The sequence below is a fragment of the Mastigoproctus giganteus genome, chromosome 6, assembly GCF_048544385.1.
Source record: "Mastigoproctus giganteus isolate SK-2022 chromosome 6, ASM4854438v1, whole genome shotgun sequence".
Lineage (NCBI taxonomy): Eukaryota > Metazoa > Arthropoda > Arachnida > Uropygi > Thelyphonidae > Mastigoproctus > Mastigoproctus giganteus.
In genome coordinates, this window is record NC_143580.1 from 63,347,793 (window position 1) to 63,371,190 (window position 23,398).

General features: G+C 39.8%; 1 protein-coding gene across 1 annotated transcript in view; it reads right to left on the reverse strand.

The window, feature by feature from the left end:
* The window catches only part of LOC150084351 (progestin and adipoQ receptor family member 4), an 80,318-nt gene that overhangs the window by 29,383 nt on the left and 27,537 nt on the right, over positions 1–23,398 (reverse strand). The window contains exon 3 of the mRNA XM_090376194.1: positions 1,523–1,741. Within this exon, the coding sequence (XP_090232320.1) occupies positions 1,523–1,741 (219 nt within the window). The remainder of the gene's footprint in view (positions 1–1,522; positions 1,742–23,398) is intronic.

A 23,398-nucleotide genomic window follows, 5' to 3' on the forward strand; every position in this document is an offset into this window, starting at 1 on the left:
CTATGGTAGCAGATAGGTTAGTGCAGAGCAACTCAAATATATGTATAGGCAAGGTTTCTCTTGTGGAGGTAATATCTAGTGAGTAAATGCAGTCAAAATTTTTTTATTCCAATCAAAAATTTTGCTCTGAACCAAAACAAAACATTCTTGGCATCATTCTATGGTGCTGCTCTTGATCACTGCACTGGAAGTCCACTAAGTTTTAGTAATACTTACCACTATATTTTAATGAATATATTTTCCCTTTAATTTTTTTGGTTTACTATCATTCTTCACTCAATTGTACTTTTGAATTTCTTTTTATTATTGTGTTATTGTTAACTATTTGATTATATTTTCTTTTTGTATATACAGTAAATTGGTTCACTGTTCTATATACTTTAACTGAATTAAAATAAAATATTGTTTCATTAAAATATTTAAATTAAACATTATGTTCAATTTAAATATTTTTCATTTATAGGTATTCAGTATACACCACAAAAAAAGAAATTTGATTTATTTTGCTTCAATCTATATTCATTTGAATTTTCCATGAAACACTTAAAGAAATCATAAACTTATTATGACACAAGGGTTATACAAAAATTAGTGGCAACAAGGCTGTTAAAAACTTAGCCATAATTGCAAGCATTTCATGAATAGCTCCCTTCAAAGTAATTTTAGCCACCCAGACTCCACGACTAGCATGTGGTTATAATTGTCATCCTTCTCAACATGGCCTAGATTCAAAACCCACTCAGATAACAGGAATTTTTATGGTTTTTTTTTTTCATACCATGGCAAAATTAGTCAGTTAAGGATAAAGGCTAAGTTGGTTATTTTCTCCCCGAAAATGGAATTTTTTTTTTTTCTCTAAGAAAACATGCAAACTGACTACACATGCACTCAATTTACAAATGCAATATATGATGCCTTGGCACAAAACAAAGCAAGTCAGCCAGCCAACCAAGTCCCATGTACTATTTTGTGGTCCTATACTATGGTGCAGCAGAATCAGAATGACTAATGGAAAATTAATTTAATGGAAAATAAAATAATTAAAAGTAGGCGGCTTACTTTTTGAAAGCAAATGGAATTTTATGTAACCACTGATAGGAAACACAGATATACATCATCAGACTGACTTTATGGTGTGATTTGCTGACATTTTTGATGGTTTTCAAACAGTTAATGAAATCTTAAAAACCTTTCTGTTCATTAAAAAAAAAAAAAATTGTTATTGCATACTTTTTTTTTTTTTTTTTTTATCGTATGATGTGATCAATACACAAAGGAACCAGTTTTTTCCTGCTTCCTTCATGTATCGTGGCCGTGAGATTCAACCGGATAGTGCGGCACCACCGTGATATCCAAGCCCGAGGCGGGATTCAAACCCGTGACCTTTGGGTTGCCAGGCAGGCACTTTACCCACCTGGTCGGCACTGCAAACTAGAAGACTTTTAATAACCCTAATCATTTAATAGCAAATTTCATATAAACATAACCATATTTAAATAAGAGTATATACCTCACTACTTACCACAGCTTTGAGTGACCCAAACACCAACAACATCCCACTGCAGAAGTTGTTCATAGGTGTTCCTCCCACTTTCATGGTTCATGAAAAGATGATAAATTGAGCTTCCTAACCAAGGAGAAATTGTGGCAGCTGCATGGAAGTAAGAAAGAATAGGCAACTTGATTTGTTGCCATGGCAACAAATGTGGTAAGGACCATATTGCATAGAGAAATGGTAAACCTAAATTTAAAAAAAGGATAGTTCTATTATTTGTTAATAACTAAAAATACAACAATTACTTTTTATATTCTGAACTCTACTGGCCGAAATGTTATATTTTTTATCCTTTTTCAATTCCTACTATTAGTTCACACTCTCCCTATATATATTTATATATCTTGTTCAAATTTTCAATCGTTAATAAAATACTTTTTATTCATCCACTCAAGTTCAAATAAATTTTTTTAAACTTGTAGTGGATGACACTTGATGTTAATACAGTTTTTTCAAATATTAATTCATTAATTAAATTTAATTAATTAATTTTAGTTTTATATGGGAGAAAAAAATTTCTCTTATATAAGATATTTAGCAGGATATATATTTAGGAATAAATACCGTCAGTGGCGAAGCGTATAGATCGCTGGAAAAAAATTTCTTTTTCAGATTCTGGGTTCTAGTCTGAGTCAAGGAGGGAACAAAATGGAAAATAAAACATGTGAATAAAAATAATAGTCCAACACCATATTCGCTTTCTATATAGAAAGGAAAATGGAAAATTGCAAGGATATTCGCTTTCTATTTTGCCACTTAATATTGTGATTCTGTCATATGTATATACATATTTATATTAATTGTAATTATTTAATAAAAAATAACCGAAATAAAATTTTTCTTTGTTGACCTAAAGTAGGAATTGACTTTAAATTTTTTTTTTTATATTACTTGTTATTTATTAAAAGATTTAAATTTTTTTTTTTTTTTTTTAGTTTTAACACTGGTTTATTTCTTACTTTTTTTTTACTTGTAGGTATTCACTAAAGTACTGTACATCTACTAACTCCTAATTAACAATTCTAAATTAATGAAATGATGCAGAATAGTTCAGGGATTTTAACATTTTCACAAGAGTTTTCCAAATCTGTGAGCTATGTAGAATGAATTTCTTCAATTTTGGCTAAATGAGGCTCACAAGTGATCTGTTCTTCCAATTTTCAAAATCAAATTTAATACCTATCTATTATAAACTGTACTTACAATTATTCAATTACTTAGAAACAAATAAGAGATGGCAGCACTTAGTGAAATATTTCAAGACAATACACATTAATGGAAATGTTTTGTGAAATGATCTTGAAAAATATATTCCACAGAGTCTGTGCATGAAACTCCTACATTTATAGTCAAGTCCCACTACACAAGAGTGTTGCCAATAATTTTTATTAATAATTTTTATTATAGAACTATCCTGCTTTTAGCACACTTTTCTTCTAGTCACTGGAAGTCACTAGAAGAAAAGTGTACTTTTAGCACACTTTTCTTCTAGTCACATGATCAATCCTGTGAAATAGCATGCATTTTTTAACATCTATTTAGTGCTCCCATTTCAAATGCTTCTCACTTTTTTTTATGGTTACAAGAAATAAATTTGGATATAACCCTCCTCCCTCTTGATATTTGGTTTTGGGATACAGTGATAGGAACTAAATTCTTGGAATCATTTATGGTGCAGTTGTTTATTTCATCGTTGATGGGGCAGGTGATATTTATTTCATTTTTAACTTAACCCTTTAATGCTTTTAACCCTTTGAAAGCACACACCTCAATTCAGTGTCTAGCTAGTCATCTTTGCATTTGCAACTCTCCTCAGCATTTTTTTTTTTTTTTTTTGTAATTCAATATCATTCATTCGCTTTCCTTGCTAGTACAGTAATTAGCATCTTTTTGTGCACTCAACATGGCATTGACAAATTTCATTAATGACATTATTATTATTGTTATATTATTTCTCCCTGATTGGGATTTCCACCCTCTGACAGGCACTGCTAGTAAGTGCACAGGGTGGATGTTATGTCTGGTGTTACTGTTGCTCAAGGAACTCTGACTATCATACAGGTGTTCAAGGATTGCAACTTTCTGGAGTTCCTTGTAGGTGTTCTATGGGAGACTTATTGCTGCTAGGCTGTTATGTAGGGTCTTTGGCACCATAATGATGGTTGACACGATAATCGTTACTTGTTGCATATGCCACATCTCTTTGATCTCCTGTATTATGTACATGTACTTCCTAATATTTTCTTCATGGGTTGTCTGGAAGTTGCCAGTGTTGGGCACTGCTATGTCAAGCTTGTCCGTTATTATGGTGTGGCTCGGATAAGCTTGTGGGTTGGGATCTCTAGTACAGCCTGGGGTTCGTACTTGTACAGTACGCTTTCTTTGATCAACCAGTATTTCCTCACTAACTTCTGATGTATTATCCTGGCTACCTGGTCATGCCTTAGAGTGTACTCTGTCTGGATGATCACCTTACATCATGCAGCGATGTTTTGGATCATTTCTGAGGCCAGGTGGCATCGTCGACATGTGTCATCTAACACTTGGGGCTCCTTGGCAAATGATTTTCTGGTGTTGATTACATGGTCTTGGATGGCAAGCATGATTCCTTCAGTCTTGGGGAAGAGTGTCCCCAAGTGAGCCATGCACTGGAAGCCATTTTATCTATGTGATCTTGATGAAGGTCACTGCAGTGTCTACCATGGAATGTCTTCTTTGCCCATCTTCGTTTGTACCGTCTGGTTGGAAGGTGACTCCTCGCTCAGGTTGAGTGGGGTATGCCACTTGCCTATCTTTCTGTCAGCCCTTGGTCATCACTGTCCTTGTCTTTCTCATATAATCCAGCTCGGCTATGATTCCAAAGCAGTATGTTAGCACTGATTCCAAAGCAGTATGTTAGCACTGAGACTGGAGGTTTATGGTTTGAACTGTGTTCCCTCCATTCAGCTTTACTTTGAGCAAGCTTCTGAGTCTCCGATAGTATTTTTCAGTCAGGCAGGCCATGATATCCTCATGTTCTAACTGCTAGGCCTGCATCATCCCCAGGTATTTGTAGATCTCTCTCCCTGTCATGGATAACGTCAGGATTTTTTTTTTTTTTTTTTTTACAAGCGAGGCAAAACATGGAGCCAACCATTGATAGGGCACTATCAGTACAGATGCCAACACAGTTACACCAAGACAGACCCTTTGTTTCCAGATATGAAGACTAAACATTAAATATATCTTGGCCTTTGCTTGTTTCAGGCAGCTCTTTGCAGCAGTAAAAGTTTTCTTGAATTTCACCATCATTTATAAATCTTACAAATGCATGACATTTATTGATGAAATCTGTTGACTCAGCAACCTGGATAGAGAAGCTGTTGTTTCAGTTTATTACACAAAAACTCTTCGGCATTGTGTGACATGTCATCAATAGATCGGCTTATCATACTGTTTGAGAGTGGAACCTTCTCAATTTCTCATACTGCATCTTGCCCTAGCATTTTACTCTATAATTTCTATAATTTCACATGCTGTCATTATTAAGTTCTCACCAACTGTGTAACTTTTCCCTTTTCTGGGCAATAAGTTCTGCTACTAAATAATTTGCTTCCTGAGCCTTTTCACTGAATGTAACTCTTTTAACAAAAGCTTTACTCTGTTTGTTTTGAGATTCCAATAGCTGTTTAAAATAATCAACACCTTTACTTGTCAAATGGCTGTTATTTGTAGTTAATTGGCTTTTCAATTTTTCTGGAGCCACTTCTGAATTTGTAGGTTATTTGCCACAAACGATGCTCAATGGAATAGGACAACTTTGATTACCAGCTGATGTAAAACACATTGATAAATAGCTTTCATTGTAAAGACACTTTTTTTGTGCCTCTTGTTGCACTAGTGCAGTGAAATGACTCAGTAGGTTTATACTTCTTCATGAGTAACCTTATCAGAATTGTCCATAGGCCTAGGCTCCTCCTCTTCCATCTCACACCTTGTCTTCAAAAATCACCACATTGGAATATCAGACATGTTTGTAAAACATAAATGCTAATAAAATATAAAACAGAAGGGCATAATAAATAACTAAAAAAGAAAATCGCAAAAAATAAGAAACTTCACAATACAATTAATTCACTTCTAACCTGTATATATGTCTGTGAGTTTGAAGCTCCTCAAATCCTCGCTAGCGGAGGCAGACACTAACTTGTTGGACATTGAGACAAGTTAATGTTTGGTTCTCACCAAAAGGATCTTTGGGAGAGTTATTTAACCACAGCAAAATATGCATGTGTGGACTATTGCGACGTTGAAATTCTATGCGGTTCAAAAAGTTGACTATGTAAAATTGACCAAACAGGCTATAACATTTTGACTGCAATATATTCATAACTACATCCACAATCTTCATGAAATTTATCACACAAGTTACAGCATCTTCGTACATTAGCACCGAATTGATGTCATCCAGCGCATCAGGTGGGAGAGTGTACAGGTCTTTCCTTCCTTCTTTCAGGTTATATTCATACTTGCTGTTGTTGAGCAAGGTGAATATATATATATTTTTTTTTATGTAAACCCCAAACATGAGAGGTATTAGAACCTATAGTACTTAGTACCATGCTTGGGTTGGAGGTTGAGAAGGAAAAGGAAGATATTTGTTGACATTGGACTTCAACTTCTGTAGACTGTAATTTTCAGTAAATACGTATGAAGGATGATTGTTCCAGAAAACAGCAGTTGAATGAATAAATGAGGAAGATGAAAAGTTGGTTCTGTGAGTTTAAAGTTGGACAGTAAATGGATGTTGGCTGGTGGCGGCACGTGTTCGGACTGTTTTGAAAGAGAGAGCCAGAATTATAGAAGCCAATTCAGAAGAACAGTGCCATGGAAGTATCTGTTGAAGAGGCATGCAGCAGAAACAGTACATCTATGAGACAGTGAGTGGAGAGACCCTGTTAGAGAAGAATCATTAATTAACCTAACTGCCCTCTTCTGAATGGAATCAAGAAGCCTGAGAGAGGTTTTGTGGGCACCACCCCAGATGTGGAAACAATATTCCACGGCAGGGCGAATTTGCGATTCATACAGAGTGAGCAGCTGTTTCCAAGAAAAGTAATGCCAAGAGTGAAAGAGAAAACCAAGTTTTTTAGATGCAGAGGAAGCAATATTTGTATTGTGCTTGTGCCAAGAGAGAGATTAGAAGTCAGGGTAATACCCAAAAGAGATATATCATTTTGCCTAGAAATCGGAGTGTCACTAAAGATAAGCATAGGAGCAGAAGAATCCTTTTTGTGAGATATAAGACAAGACTGAGTTTTAGAAGGGTTGAAATCAACTAAGTTGTCTTTGCCCCACTGGAGAATTACCTGAAGATCGGCATTTAAGGAATTGGTAGCAGATTTTCGAGAAGTTGAAGCTGTGAACAGGGCAAGGTTTCTCAAAATGGAAAGTGGAATGCAATGTACTATAATCGGCAAAACTATGGATAGGATTTCCAGTCAATGGAAGAAGGTCATTAATATACAAGAGGAAAAGAGTGGGGGAAAGAACTGAACCTTGGGGGGACACTGGCATTAGTGGAGAAGTTAGAAGACAGAGAGCCATCTACCATCACCCTCAGTGAGCGATCAGAGAGAAAACTGGATAACCAATTACTAAAAACAGTTGGCAAACCATAAGATGGAAGCTTGTTTAGAAGACCTTTATGCCAAACACGATCGAAAGCCTTTGAGATGTCAAGAGCAACTATTTGTGTTTCACCGAACCTTTCCATTGAATTAGTCCATAAATGGGTAGCATAAGCCAGAACATCACCAGTGGATCGACACTGATGGAATCCATACTGGCGATTGTTGATCAGATGGAAGGTTTCTAGGTAGTTTAAGAGTTGGTGGTTAACTGATTTCTCCATTACTTTAGAAAGAGTACAGTCAGTCCTCGTATAACATGTGTTTACACTACACGAATTCGATCATACACGATTTATAAATAGGGGAATGATATCTTATATAACAAGAACCGAATTTGCTTATGCACGATTCGCCTTTGTGTTTACAAGAAATGGCAGTCGAACGCAACACGATAGGAATGAAGAGAAGATTCTGAAAATGTATTTGTTTTTTATATCAGAGAAGGGGAAACACATTTCATCATAATAACGTAAAAACCAACACAATTCCAGCTATCAGTATAATCGCAAATGCAATTAGATCGAGTTTACTACCAGTTTATAACAGATTCCACTAGCAGAAACGCAACTGGAAATTGTTTCTATTGTTTTATGGTAGTAACCCCTAGAAATGTGCTTTAGTAAAATGTGAGGTGTTAATAGTGTATCTCTGCCTTTACGGTGTTGTAAAGGCAGAGATACACGTGCCTCCTCATTTTGTAATTGTGCTTTATTCCCTAAAAATGAGTAAAATACTTAATTAAAAGTGTGAAAAGGAAGCATCCTGGTGAAGACACTAAAGATTGAGAGAGAAAAAGAAAAGCAATATTGATAAACAGAGGTGGACTGGGTCAAAATTTCTTACATGGGAAAATTTATAGTGGTCTCATACTATGGTTTATGGCCAAAATCACACCGGCCACCGGGGTTCCCCCCGGTAAGGCTTATGGCTAGTCCACCTCTGTCGATAGAGAAAAAATATGAAATTGTGAAACGCTTTGAGCAAAATGAAAGACCATGTGATATTGCACATGCTACAGGCCTAAATGAGGCAACGCTGAGAATTACATAGAATGCAGAGAAAATAAAAACAACTTTCATAGCAGGAACAACTCAAAGTGTAATAAAAATCCATTAGATTAAGACACAAAGAATTGGAAGAGATGGAACAGCTGTCATCTGTTTCGATAGAAAATCAAACAAAAAACAAGTTTGCTTACGATAGAAGCAAAAGCATTAGCAATATTTTATTACGTAACAGTCGTAATAAAATACCTACGTATTTTATTACGTATTACCTACGTATTTTATTACGATTATTTATTGTTTGGTAATGTTTTGGTTACAAATCAGTGTTCAGTCTTGGGTGGTCGGCACCTAACCCTATTTTTCCCATAGGACCTGTTGTTTATATTGCACGATTTTGCATTGCACGAGGGTTTATAGGAACACAACTATCGTGCTATACGAGGACTGACTGTAGAAGAAATTGCAATGGGACGATAATTCAATGGGAGGGATTTGTCACCCTTTTTAGGAACTGGCTGGATATGAGCAAATTTCCAAGCAGAAGGAAAAACCTTTGGAATAGGAAAGTGAAAAAAAGCGGCAAAGAATAGGAGTAAGTTCAGGAGCACAGGTTTTGAGAACAAGTGGAGAAATACCATCGGGACCTGGAGCTTTCTTAGCATCAAGGTTCGTCAAAATCCTTCTGACATCTTTTTGACGGAAGACCACAGGATGCATTGAATGGAGCGTGTTGGGAATGGTGGGAGGTATTTTACCAAGATCATTAATATACGAGTTGGAAGAAAAATGGGATGCTAGCAGGTCAGCTTTATCCTTGGCTGAAGTGACAACAGAACCATCTGGTTTGGACAGAGGTGGGAGCAGAGATGGGCAAAAGTTGCGGCCAATAGTTTTGGCAAGAGACCAGAATGCTCGGTAACCATTAGGGCAAGAAGCAAGTTTTCTACTCTTAGCCTGTTCAAACTCTAGTTTGGACTGATTAATAACTGCTTTAGAATTGTTGCGAGCTTTGGTGAAGGCAGAAAATGAAACTGAAGAATTAGAAACAAGCCAATTACGATATGCAACATTATTCTTCTCTTGGACAGCCTTTGCACATTTATTGGAAAACCAAGGTTTAGATAAAGGACGAGATTTTAAAGTGGAGTGTGGGATAAAGGATTCCATTCCTGCAAGAATAATTTCACTGACATGATCTGAGCAAACGTTGACATCAGAAATTTTGAAATAGTAATCTGACCAAGGAAAAGAAGAAAAGAAATCTCGCAGGTCATCCCATTTTGCATTCTTGTAATGCGAAACAAACAACACGAGGTTGGGAATAGCCATGAGATAAAGGTTCCATTGGAGAAGAGACAATCACCAAGTTGTGATCTGAAGTGCCTAAAGGAGCTCTGACTTCGACCGTGTACTTGGAAGGGTTGTTTGTGAGAAAAAGATCAAGCGTATTGGCTGTATGATTAGGATTGTCCGGTATTCTTGTAGGTAAATGGACAATCTGTGCTAGGTCATTAGTAATTGCAAAAGCCTCAGCATCTCGACCTGCTGGGTCGGTGTGACTAGAAAATGGAGTTGTGAACATTAAAATCAACAAGGAAAATTACCTCACTGTTAGGAAAGTTGGGCTGGAAGAGACAAGTTGCAAAGAGAGGAAGTCAAAGAGCTCCAAGTGATTAGTGGAGTTGGGAGAACGGCAGAGACAACAGATGAATTTTACACAATGAGGTAGAGAGATTTTAAGCCAGAGAAGATCAAAGAGAGTAGATTCCTAATTGCCAAGTCTCTGACAGGGAATATCAGAACGGACATATGCACAAGTACCACCTTTCAGACGAAAGGAATCATACAGCGAATAATTTGGGCATCTGAGATGAGCAGTAGTTGAATCAACCGATAACTGAGATTCTGTCGTAGAAAAAGTACATGGGGTTTGGCAGACCGCAAGTGGAAATGGATATCGTTGAGATTAGAATTGAGGCTACGTATATTTGTGAAATGAATTAGGAAGTGGTTGGGAGGTTTAGATCTTTTCGCAGATAAGTTCTCTATTAGTTTGACAATTCATGGTGTATTCAATAGTGGATTGAGTGCTAGACAAATTCACAATGGACTGAGGGCATCTAACTGAAAGATTACTTTCCTGATGGGGATCAGTCTGGTCATGATGGTCTCAACCTTGATGGTGGTACTCCATTTCACCATGGTTGCTTCTAGGACGTTTATCACAATCAGATCGACTTTGTAGATCTTCAGCAGTAACAGATCTTGCAGTAATTGATATAGGCCATGTACAGGTTGCAGCCCTTCTTCTAGGTTTGCTCTATAACTGGAGCATCAATGGTTAATTGCTCCTTACATCCTTTGCTCATCCACTTGCATCCTTTCTGCTGTTCGGCCACTATGTTCTGGCTCTCCAAGTGGTCTGATATTTTCTCGGTTATGCAGATGCTCAGGATCATGTACACTGTTGGGAGACAGGTGATCGCCATAAATTTCACCGGGTTTCTTGTATCTTTGGCCTCCAGATATGTAATTCCTTGAGTAATAAACCTTGAAATTGTCTCTGGGTGCCTTATCGTTCAGGTGCACTGCTCTGCTAGGTGCTTGTGTGTGTAAGTGAGCTTCTTATACCAGTAGTTGTAGATATTATATATTCTGGGCTTCACTAGTTGTGGGACTTCCAGATGGACTGTTGTACTTCTTCCTCCTGAATCACCTATCTTTTGTACAGCATTGGTTTCCTTCTGTTCTAATTCTGTCCAGGAGGATCAGATGTTATGTCTTACTTCGCTGCTCTGTATGTTGCCCCAGAACTCCTTGATCATCTCCTGCTGGGTGGTCCATTTCAGTCTTTCCCATCTTGTCTGATACTTCTGAAGAAGGCTCTTTGCTTTTCATCGAAGACAACTCTTAACTTAGTAGGATTAACCCACAGAAACCAAAACTTTCGAATCCTACTATACTAAGCTACGACGTGCCAAAGGAGTACACGAAAGAGGAAATACTGGAAGACATCTTCTACAAAAACCTGCAGGAGTTTGGATTTTCCCTGGATGAAATCAGACAGAAGATAACATTTAGATTCAGAACAGGGTCCAAGAACCAACTGACAAACTGGGTCATAGGTTCCCCCCCCCCCAATATCCTAAAGCACATCTTAGGTAATGACAGAATATTCTTAGGGGTATCCTCGCACAAATTTAGAAGATTCACAGTGGTGTCTAAATGCTTCAAGTGCTTGTCCTATGGTCACTCATTTCAATACTGCACACACAAGGTTGTGTCTTGCAGACATTGTGAAGAAGGTGAGCACATTTTTGCAGACTGTCCAAACAAAGCAGACTCCCCCAAATGCGTAAATTGTGAACGCAGAAATAAGGATCACAACCGCTCTGTCTGAGACTCCAAATGCTCAGAGTATCTCCATGCAGTTGAATTAGTCAGAACAAAAATCCTCCATGAATAACACAACAAATTGCAACACAAACCAGAGAAACCACAACCAAGGGCCCAGAATCAAAATCCTTCAGGTGAATGGACATCGTTCAAGAATGGTGGCAGATGAGATCAGGGTTGCTGCCCAGGAGAGGAAATATGATATTATCTGTCTGCAGGAGCCATATTGCACCTCTGAAGCTGGTGGAAACTCTTTCAAAATCACGGGATATCCTATTGCATCCAGGATATTCTACACTATGGCAGTTTATCCAAAGGCCGCTATTATCGTCCTGAACAATCAGATTGTTACCACATCGATTACCAGCCTGTGTACCCAGAACGCCTCCTGTATTCGTGTTGCTACCCAAGAACTATCCTTCTACCTTGTTTCCCTCTACTGCCCACCAACAGGTGATATTCAAGAAACCCTAAACCTACTTGAGGACTTCTACAGAAGAATGGGACATGCCAACCTTATCTTAACAACAGATTCTAATGCCAAATCCCATCTTTGGCACAGTAACCAAACTGATTCTCGTGGTGCCCTCCTTGAGGACTTCATTCTGGCCAACATCGACCTCACTTTAACCTCACCCCCAATTTCGAATCACATTGCAGAGTGGTATGTTCTAACAGACATATCTAACAGTGACCACCGTGCCATCTCCTTCACTATCACAGCTGCAGCACCAAAGAACAACAGCAACAATCTGGAGGACCTTAGAAGATTCTCAATACAAAACATTAATTGGGCTAAATTTTGAGCATCTCTGAGCCTTGACTTTAAAGCGACAGCTCCGAACCTTAACAACCTCTCTGCAGCTGAATATGCTTTTTATGTACAGTCATCCCTCTTCAGAGCCACTGAATATGCTGCCAAGCGAAAGAAAGTACACACTCCTCATACTCTTTGGTGGACACAGGAACTTACTGATCTTAGAAAACAAAAGCATGTGGCACAGAGAGCCTTTCAACGACACAGGCACTGGCCTGATCATGAAGTTAATGCTCTCAATCAAGAGTACAAGGAGAAGTGAAAAATCTACCATAAAGCCAACGCAGTGAACAAATTAAGGTCTTGGAGACAATTGGTTTCCCAAGCAGGGAACACTGACCCCTGGGGGCTCATATACAAGATCTGTAGGAACAAAATTATCTGCCCAAATATATACAACACAGTGCAATAACAAAACAGTGAAACATATGACTGGAACTCAACAGTTGAGAAAAATCATTGAACACATCTTTCCCGAAGATGATTCCAATCTTGACAATATGCACCAAATTCAGATTCGAGCAGACAATGCCACTTACGAAGGTACCCTGGACGTTGATCTTTTCACTGCTTTTGAACTTGGTGCTGCGGTGGCCAAGTTGAATCCCAAAAAGTGTCCAGGCCTTAATCTGGTAGAAAATGTAGTCATCACCAGATTTCATGAGCTCTACCCTAATATTTTGTTAAATCTCTACAACAAGTGCCTCTCAGAAGGCATATTTCCCAATTTATGGAAGCAGGCACTGCTTAAAATTATTCAAAAACCGGGAAAACCTTATACCGACCCAAGAGCGTACCGCCCAATCTCTCTGTCAGCCAACCTGGGAAAGCTGTTTGAAAGAATGATTGGTCTCAGAATCCAAACTGTCCTAAACTCATAAAACCTTTCATCCAACTCGCAGTGTGGCTTCAAGAAAGGATCCTCCGCAGAAGATGGCATAGTAGCCCTTGTAAAACACTGTACACATTCCACAGCAGTCTACAAGATGGCCATCTTTATGGATTTTGAAGGTGCCTTTGATACCCTTTGGTAGGAGAGTTTCCTCAGGTCCCTTAGACTGGCAAACTGCAATCAATATCTTTACAAAGTCATAAGATCCTACTTCAGTAACAGATCAATTCAGGTCACTGCCCAACACGTGTCATATTCAAAATTTATAAACAAAGGTTGCCCACAGGAGTCAGTGCTAGGACCACTCCTTTGGAACTCCATACTTGACCAGTGGCTCACCAGAAGCTTTGACAACTGCGTCAATTTTGCCTATGCAAATGACTTGGTTATTTGCATTGCAGGAAGATCCAGGAGAACCCTTGAGGGCCGTGCAAAAATTGTCCTGGATGACCTGGTAAACTGGACCCTCACAAATAAATTAAAAATATCAAACACAAAAACAAAGCAATGATCTTCAAAAACAGGATGGATTACTGCAGACCCCCTAAAGTGCTTATTCATGGGAAGCAAATTCCATACGTTGCACAAACTAAACACCTTGGCATAATATTGGACAACAGGCTCAGTTTCCAACCACACGTGAACAGTTTAGCAAACAAAACCAAAGCCTTCACTGCAGCCATCATCAGGATCTCCTGTTCAGCCTGGGGACTCACCAAAACAACCCTATCTCTCTACTATAAAGCTGGGTTCTTGCCAATTGCCTCCTATGCTGCTGGGGTCTGGTTCCATAGAGTCACTAACAGTAAAATCCGGGCCAAACTCCTTTCCATGCAAAGAACTATGCTGCTTGTGACACATCAAGTAACAAGAACAACATCAACTAACGCACTGCAGGTTCTATCTGGGGCCCTTCCCCTAGACTTGTATATAGTTTATAGGGGTTTCAGCTACAGCGGTCACCAGACTTTTTATCCCGGATGTCACCTTTGCCATGAATAAGCCACATTGTAATTGATGAGCACATCCATGAGCACATCCTACATCCTAACAGGCCATGGCACTCTTAAAGCGAAACTGTTCCAATTCGGACTGGCAACAAATCCTCATTGCTCCTGCGGGAAAGAGGAATCCTGGAACCACATGCTATTGTCCTGCCCCAACTACAAAGAACAACAGATAACACTTAAAAATAAGGTTCAGAACATCTCAGAAGTCAATCTTAAAGCCTTAATTGAAAATGAGACTAGCTTTCAAGCCCTTCAAATCTTCACCAACGACGTCTTCAGCAGAAGAATGCAGATGCTTCATCACGCTGGATAATTCAACAAATGCTTGCTGAGCTGTTCCCCGTATCACCTACCAGTCATCCTGGACTTGAATTCTTTTAATCTCTGAGGTTGTTCAGAGATGTCAACCAGTGGTATTTTTTTTTTTTTATATATATTTATTTATTATTATTAACTGATATATTTTATTTATTATTTCATTTTTATTAATTTTTTTTATTTAATTTGTTATTATTATTATTTTTTTCCCCTGCTGGTACTCAGGACTGGGCATCCTGAGTACGGGATTGCTGGCATCCACTGGTATTGCACTACCTCCAGTGGATGTGCGATTTTAGTGCACTACCGAAGCACAGATAGTTGATTATGTCTGGTTCCACGTGCCTTGGGACGGGCATCAGGCAGCAGTTGCTCAGGTGTTGGCTGCTCACATTTCAAGCCCTGATTACACAGATTCTGTAGTCAATATAGAGACAATTTGCAGAGATGGACCCAAGTCCTGGAGCAGCTACAAATACGCCACATACATAGATAACACCCTTTCCTCAACATCAGGTGTTACGCTTCTGGGGCAGCCTGCTCGTACTCCATGTGCGAAGCGCCCATGTTCTCTAAGGCATTGATGTAACTTGATGAATGTGTGCCTCAAGTGCACTGCCATTGGCTTTACCATACGTGAAGGGCATATCCGCATACTCAAGGCAGAATGCACTGGTCCCAAAGGAACTAGTAGTTGTTGGTGACTCTATTGTCAGGGAAACAGGGAACATGCTTTGTAAAATGGATAGGTGGAACAGGACCAGGGTATGTCTGCCAGGGGCAAAGGTTGATGACGTTGTAGAGCAGATATCATCTTTTAAGGGCACAAAAGGTGATATAGTTGTACACGTTGGCACTAATGATATCAAGAGTAGGAGACCTCTGTTGAAAAAAAGCTGTGAAATAGGGTTGAATTTGAAAGTGTCTGCAATTCTGCCCAGACACGATAGGAGGAAGTATATGATGAGAGCCTTGTTGATCAATTCAGCCCTGGAAAGATTGTGCAAGGCTCAAGGGGTAGAATTTTTTTCAGCCTGGAATGTACTTGTTAACAGGAGAGATTGCTTCTACAGGGATGGGATACACTTAAATAGAAAGGGTGCAAGAATTTTTGCTGATGCTATCGAGGCAGTGTTAGGTGGGTCGGAAAACTGCTAGCTTGGGGGGAGACAAAGACTAATAGATTAACAGTAGCCACTGGCAGAGGTGAAAGAGATTCTTGCACTGCTTCTATTGGAATGAGCAGAAGCCTGAAAAACAAGGTGCAGGATATTTCAGAGACTGCCGGGAGTCATTGCGGTACAAGTAAACACATGGGTTGTGTTAGGGTAGCTAAGAATAGAAATAGGTGCATGTATACTTGGGTGTACACCAATGCTAGGAGTTTAGTAAATAAATTTGATGAATTTGAGGTATTGCTCAAAACATCAAAGGCAGATATTGTTGGGATATCAGAGACGTGGTGTCACACCGATATAAGGGATGCAGAACTGCAATTTGGGGAGTACAACGTCTACAGAAAGGATAGACAGGATAGGAAGGGGGGAGGGGTTATGCTATTAGTTAAGAAACACATAAAAACCAAGGAAGTGAAGCCAGTCGACATCGCTGGACAGTGCAGTGTGGAGTCAGTTTGGTGTGACATAAGCATTGGGAGATAAAAATTGAGAGTAGGAGTGTGCTATAGGCTTAATGACTCTGATGAGTATAATAAGATACCGTACAGGGAAATAGAGTGGGCCAGTAAATCAGAGAGTCTTATAATGGGAGATTTTAATTTCCCAGATATTGATGGGAATTTGGGGGCTGGTCACTCACACACTAGCAAGGCTTTTGTGGATTTATTGGATGATTGTTTTCTACATCAGCATGTTCAGGAGGCAACTAGAGGGAAGAATACTCTTGATTTGATTATCAGCAGTGATTCTTCATGCATTAAGAATCTGCAGATAAATGAACCACTAGGTGGCAGTGATCACAGTGTGCTGAAGTGGGATTTACTGAAAGAGATAACTACCATTAGGGGTAAAGGGAAGGGTAATTGCTTTCGTAAAGGCGACTACGATGGACTGAGACAGTATTTAAATTCTATACAGTGGGACCGACAGATGATGTTACCAACAGCAAATGCAAAATGGGAAGCATTCAAAGAACTTATCTTGGAAGCTTTTATCTTGGCTTTACATAACAACTAAGAAATATTGTTCAAGGTTTTGGCCTAAATGGATGTCAGATGAACTGATGAGGCATATGGCAGAGAAGAAACATGCATGGGATACGTACAAATTAAAACACGACACAGAAGCCTATGATAGATACAAGTTGATCTGTAACCAGGTTACAAAGGACGTTAGGCAGGCGAAGGCAGATTACGAGAAATCTTTGGCAAGGGATGCAAAGAAAAACAGCAAAGAGTTCTTTACTTATGTAAACTCTAGAAGGAGAGGGATGAATTAGATTGGTCCACTTGATATCGATGGGTCGACTGTTCATGATCCTGCTCAGGTAGCTGACAAGCTGAATGAATATTTTGCATCGACATTCACACATGAGGAGTTATTTAGCGAGGGGAAAGCCAGAGGTGTATTCAACTCTAGCAGTAAGCTAGAGAATCTTGTAATAACTGACAGTAAAGTGGAGGAGAAATTGTTGAAGATAAACACAAGAAAGGCACCCGGAGTGGATGGGATCTATCCAGTTATATTAAAGGAGGCAGCAAAGGAAGTAAGCAAACCCTTAGCCATAATTATGAGAGCTTCCTTGGACTCAGGGGAGGTACCCACAGATAGAGATGTGCAAATGTCACCCCAATTCACAAAGGAGGATCAAAGGCTGACACAAGTAATTATAGACCTGTGAGTTTAACTTCTGTTCAGGGAAAATTAATGGAGGCACTAGTTAAAGAAGCACTGCAGGATCATTTAGACAAGACTTCAGCAATAGCTCGGACACAGCATGGTTTTGTTAAGGGGAAGTCTTGCCTGACCAATTTGATTGGATACTATGATGCAGTCACAAAGGAACTGGATGCAGGGAATAACTTTCATATTATATACTTGGATCTTAGAAAGGCTTTTGATACTGTTGCACATGGAAGACTGCTGCACAAATTGGAGCAGTGTGGCATTGGAGGCAAATTGCTGCTGTGGATAAAGGGGTGGCTGAGGGGGAGAAGACAGAGAGTGGTAATCAATGGACACTGCTCGTCGTGGACTAATGTTATTAGTGGAGTCCCTCAGGGCTCAGTGTTGGGTCCATTATTGTTTTCTGTATTCATAAATGATATTGATGAGGGTATATCAAGCTTAATGTCGAAGTTTGCAGACGATACAAAGGTAGGCAGGGTTGTCAAGGCCACTACTGACACTATGCTGCTGCAATAGGATCTGGAAAGGTTGAGCAGATGGGCTGAGAGGTGGCAAATGAAGTTTAACATTGACAAATGTAAAGTACTACACATGGGAAACAGCAACCCCAGAGCAACGTATCAACTCTGTGGTACTACACTGACAGTGGTAGAGAATGAAAGGGACCTGGGGGTGGTTGTGCAGGCAAATATGAAGTTCTCTGAGCAGTGCAGACGGGCTGCAAGAGTAGCTCATGGTGTATTGTCAATGAAATATAGCAATTTTTCTAGCAGGGATAAGGAGGTGATTATTCCCTTGTATAAGGCAATGGTCAGGCCACACCTAGAGTACTGTATACAGGTCTGGAGGCCTCATTTCAAGAAGGATGTAGAGCTGCTGGAACGAGTACAGAGAAGGGCAAAAAGATTAGTGAATGGAACAAAGGGGTGCTGCTGTTATGAAGAAAGGCTTAAGTTTTGCAAATTACAGTGTCTGGAGACTAGGCACCAGCGAGGTGATCTGATAGAGGTGTATAAAGCCTTGAATGGTTTGAGCATGCTCAATGCTGATGGGATTCTTCCTCTCGCTCAGAATAATCGCCTGAGAGGGCATAAATTCAAATTGAGGAAAGACAGATGTAGGATAGACGTGCGAAAATTTGCCTTTAGCCAGCGGGTGGTTGGTTGGTGGAACAGACTTCCATCCCTTGTCGTGGAAGTTGATAGCCTAAATAAGTTTAAGGCTCAGCTGGACAGATATTTTGAACGAACAGAGGGGTGAAGTGGAAGCGGTTTTTTTTTTTTTTTTTTGGCTGATGCTGCATAAGCTTGCTTTCTTGCATCAAATGCCTCTACTAATGCTAATGCTCTTCGTTGCTGTAACCTCTTTCCATGCTGACTATCCTTTGACAAGTACTAATATGCCTGCTACGTCACGGGGAAACAGAGAGATGGTTGGTTGGTTGGGTTTTATTGGCGCATTAGCAACTAAGGCTATAATGTGCCAAAACCTAGTCATAAAAAGTAAAACTTTCAGTGGCCTAATGAATTAGGTCACTAAGTCAAGGTATAAAATCAAATATAAACTGTAAAAGACAAATATCAGTAAACAAGTAACAATAACATGGTAGATTTTTTAAATGAGTAAAAAGGTTTACTGATTTCAAAAAGCTAAAAATAGCAGACACATGTTCATTGTCGGATAAAATCTGACTGAGTGTATACGGGTCAATCAGATGGTTAAAAGTGGTAAAAAGTACATTGCTAAAAACTGGACTGTCAATTAAAATATGTGTGTTTGATAAAATTGTGCCACAGGACTCACACATAGGAGGATCTCAGCAAATACAAACCAGTCAAATGACTATGTGGCTCCGTGCAAGAACAACTTCCTCCTTAAGATTCCTACGCAGACTAGACTGCCAAGGTTCAATTACAGGCTTTATACGATATAATTTATTCGTAGTCTGTCTATTCCACGAATCCTGCCATTGGGAGTATATCTTTTGGTGTATTATTTGCCTGTATGTGTATAGGCAGTAATTATTATTGGGAATTGCTGATTTGGCTGCGGTGTCAGCCAAATCATTTCCCCTAATCCCAATGTGGCTGGGAATCCAGCAGAAGTGGATATCATATTCACGTTCATGGAGAAAGTGAATCTTCTGCTGAATGCAAGACAGAACTGGATGAGGATTATATCTCACAGTTATTAAAGCCTGCAACACGCTGAGAGAATCGGAATATAAAATGAACCGTTGGTATTGGCATTTACTAATGTGATCCAAGGCTAACTCTATAGCGTGCAGCTCTGCAGCAAATATGCTGCATTCAGAGAGAATCTGCTCCGATGTGGTGGTGTCTGTAAAGACAGCAGCAGATCCCACATATGATTCCGACTTCGAGACGTCTGTGTAAACTGGCGTGAAGTCAGTATGTTCAGCTCGGTGTGCTGAATAAAGCTGCAGGTAGACAGATGATGGAGTGTCCAACTTTCCCCAATTTCTATGGGACAAGTCACATGCTGGAACATGAGCATGCCAGGGTGGTAGGGGTTGCTTTGGTGTTTGGCAACCTTGTCTACCTTGATCTTAAGTTCTTTGAGTAACTCTTGGAGACAAATTCCAAAAGGACGATTGGCAGTCTTACGGGTGTTGTACAAACTTCCCCATCATGGCTCAAAAACAAATGGCCACATAAGATGGTCTGGCAGGGATTTCAGTTTTAAAGCATTCTTTAGAGACAACTGCTTGTGTCGGGGCGATAACAGTGGTTCATTTTCTTCGACGTATAAGCTCTGGACAGGAGATGTTCGATATGCTCCAATAGCGATGCGGAGAGCCTGATGACGGACAGGATCCAGCCATCGAAGTACACTGTCTCTGGCCGAATTGTATACCAGGGACATGTCATCTAGTCTGGATCGGACAAGCACACAGTAAAGCTATAGGAGAGTGCATCGGTCTGCACCCCAAGATGTAGAGGAGAGAGAGAGCGGAGAATATTCAAGTCTCTTGTGCATTTTGTACGGAGTTGACAGATGTGATCCAGAAAGGTCAGCTTTTTATCAAATACAAGTCCCAAGAATTTTGTATCCGCCGCTACTGGAATAGCATTTTGTCCAAGCCTTAATTCAGGTTCAGGATGAAGATTACGCTTACGACAAAAGTGTATGCAAACGGTCTTCTGCGGCGAGCACCTGAATCCAATAGATAGTGCCCACGAATTTAGGCGATCAATCGCTTTTTGCAGTTGTCTTTCAATTACCCTCATGTTGCATGACTGACAAAATATGCTAAACTCATCAACACAGAGGGCACTGTTTACAGTTGGAGGAAGTTGTTCTGTGATGGAATTTACTTTGATGGCAAAAAGAGTGACACTTAATACTGATCCTTGTGGTACTCCCCCCTCTTGGCTGAAGGAACGAGAGAGTGAGGATCCCACACGAACTTGGAAAGATCAATTGGCTAAAAAGTTTAATAAAAATGGGTAGATGCCCTCTAAGACCAAGGCTATGCAAATCTTTTAAGATGCCAAATCTCAAAGTTGTGTCACACGCTTTCTCCATGTCAAAGAATACAGACACCAAATGTTCACGTTTTAGGAAAGCATCCCGGATGGATGTTTCCAGTCTTCGGAACCAGTCCACTCTGGATTGGTTCCTTCGGAAGCCGAACTGTATGTTGAAGAGAAGGTCATTTGATTCTAAATACCATATTAAACGAAAATTAACCATTCTCTCCAGGATTTTGCATAGACAGCTAGTCAGAGCAATAGGACGATAATTAGTAGTAACTTTTGGATCCTTTCCTGGCTTAGCAAAGGCAAGAATAATTGCCTTGCGCCACGAATCCGGAAACTGCCCTTCAATAAAGATTCTGTTATATAGAAGGAGCAGATCATCTGCTCCTTCTATATAACAGAATCTTTTATATAACAAAAATCTATGGATTTTCACAAAAATCCATAGATTTTTGTGAAAGATGCTTAATCATTTCATAATGGATGCCATCTGGTCCAACAGCACTTGCTTTGGAAAGAATGAGAGCTCTTTTAAGTTCCTGTATAGTGAATGACCCATTGTAGGGATAAACGCTCTTAGACTTAAATTTAAGCGCTTGTTTTTCGATTTTATGTTTCAGGACCAGGAACTCTGGGGAATACGAAGACGTTGCAGAGATGTTAGAGAATGTTTACCCAAGAGAATTGGCTATTGCAGTTGGATCTGCAATAGTGCATCCATTATAATCTAGGATTGAAGAACTGTGGGATGTATATTTTCCTTTCATTTTCCAGATTTTATCCCAGACCAACTTAGTACTAGTGGATTGAGTAATTGATGAAGTAAAATGGATCCACGATTCCTTTTGACTCTGACGGCAGATGTAGCATGCTTTGGCTCGTGTGCATTTAAAGGCTATAAGGTTGGCGGTGGTAGGATATCGGCTGAATATCCCCCAAGCTTTGTTTTGAGCCTTTTTTGCTGCGGTGCATTGTGAATTCCACCATGGTTTGGGAAATGGTGGAAACCGGGCAGATGTTTTTGGGATAGCATTCACAACTGCTTGGACGATATTTTCTGTGATGTACGTTACTGCATCATTGATAGGCTCCTGACTGACGGTACTGAGGTCAAAATTTGACTGATGTTGGAAGGCAGTCCAGTCAGCCTGATCAGTCTTCCACCGTGGTAACCTGAAAGGAAGACACGGTCTCCCACTGTGTAACGCAGTTATCATAGGGAAGTGACCACTTCCGTATGGGTTCTCTTCCACTTCCCAAGTGAGTGAAGGGAGTAGAGAAGGGGAGCAGATAGAGAGATCAATGGCAGAAAATGTACGGGTAGGCATGTGGAAGAAGGTATTTGTTCTAGTATTTAGAAGGGAAATGTCATTGTCATTTAGCATACACTCTATGACTCGTCCCCTTCCACTGATGTTAGCACTACCCCACAGGGTGTTACGTCCATTAAAATCCCCGAGAAGTAAGAAAGGGGGAGGCAACTGCATTATAAGATCAACAAATTCTACCTGGGAGATGTCAGTCCCAGGTGGCAAATAAATAGAGCACATGGTTAATAAAAATCCCACTGTAAGGCGAATTGCAACAGCCTCTATGCTAGTTGTAATTAGCAAGGGCTGAACTGGGGTCTGGTTGCCCACAAGGATAGCCATTCCTCCATGAGCAGGACCATCAACAATTCTGTCTTTACGAAAAAACGTTATGTTATGCATGGTGGGGTAATCATTTGCCTTTAGATAAGTCTCCTGCAAGAAAAAGCAAACTGGCTCTTGCTTTTGCAGGAGGGCCTTGATGTCATCTGTATTTCGCCGGAATCCATGAAAATTCCACTGTAGGAATTTAGCCATTATTTTGGCTTGGTGGGTCCATCAGGCAGCTTCCGAGGTGCTGAGGGCTTACTTTTGTCAGTCTTGGATTTATCTTTATTGGGGAAGAATGGACGCTGTCCTGTGTCCATTTCTTCCTCCGCAAAGAGTTCCGAAACTGATTCATCCGGTACCTCCTTGTTCTCTATATCCATTGTTTCTGTTATTTCTGGAGGCTCTTTACCACTTGGTTTTGGTAGTGGTGGAGCACTAGGAGGTGCGGATATAGGAGTGGCAGCTGACTGTGTTTTTTTTGGTGGGCTTTTGTGAACTCAATAAATAGCGTGCAATCGGGGTGAATGACTCTCTTGGTGGTATAGTCATCTCAGTTTGTGTACCGATAGTGCACTTAGCAGAAACCTTCTGGGCATATGAAGGTTTCCCGCTATTTATTGGTTGGATACGTTTTCTGGCCTCTGGGTAGGAAATATTCAGCTCTGTTTCCAGTTTTTGGATTTCTTTTTCATCCTTCCACCGCTGGCATGCTCTAGAGTAG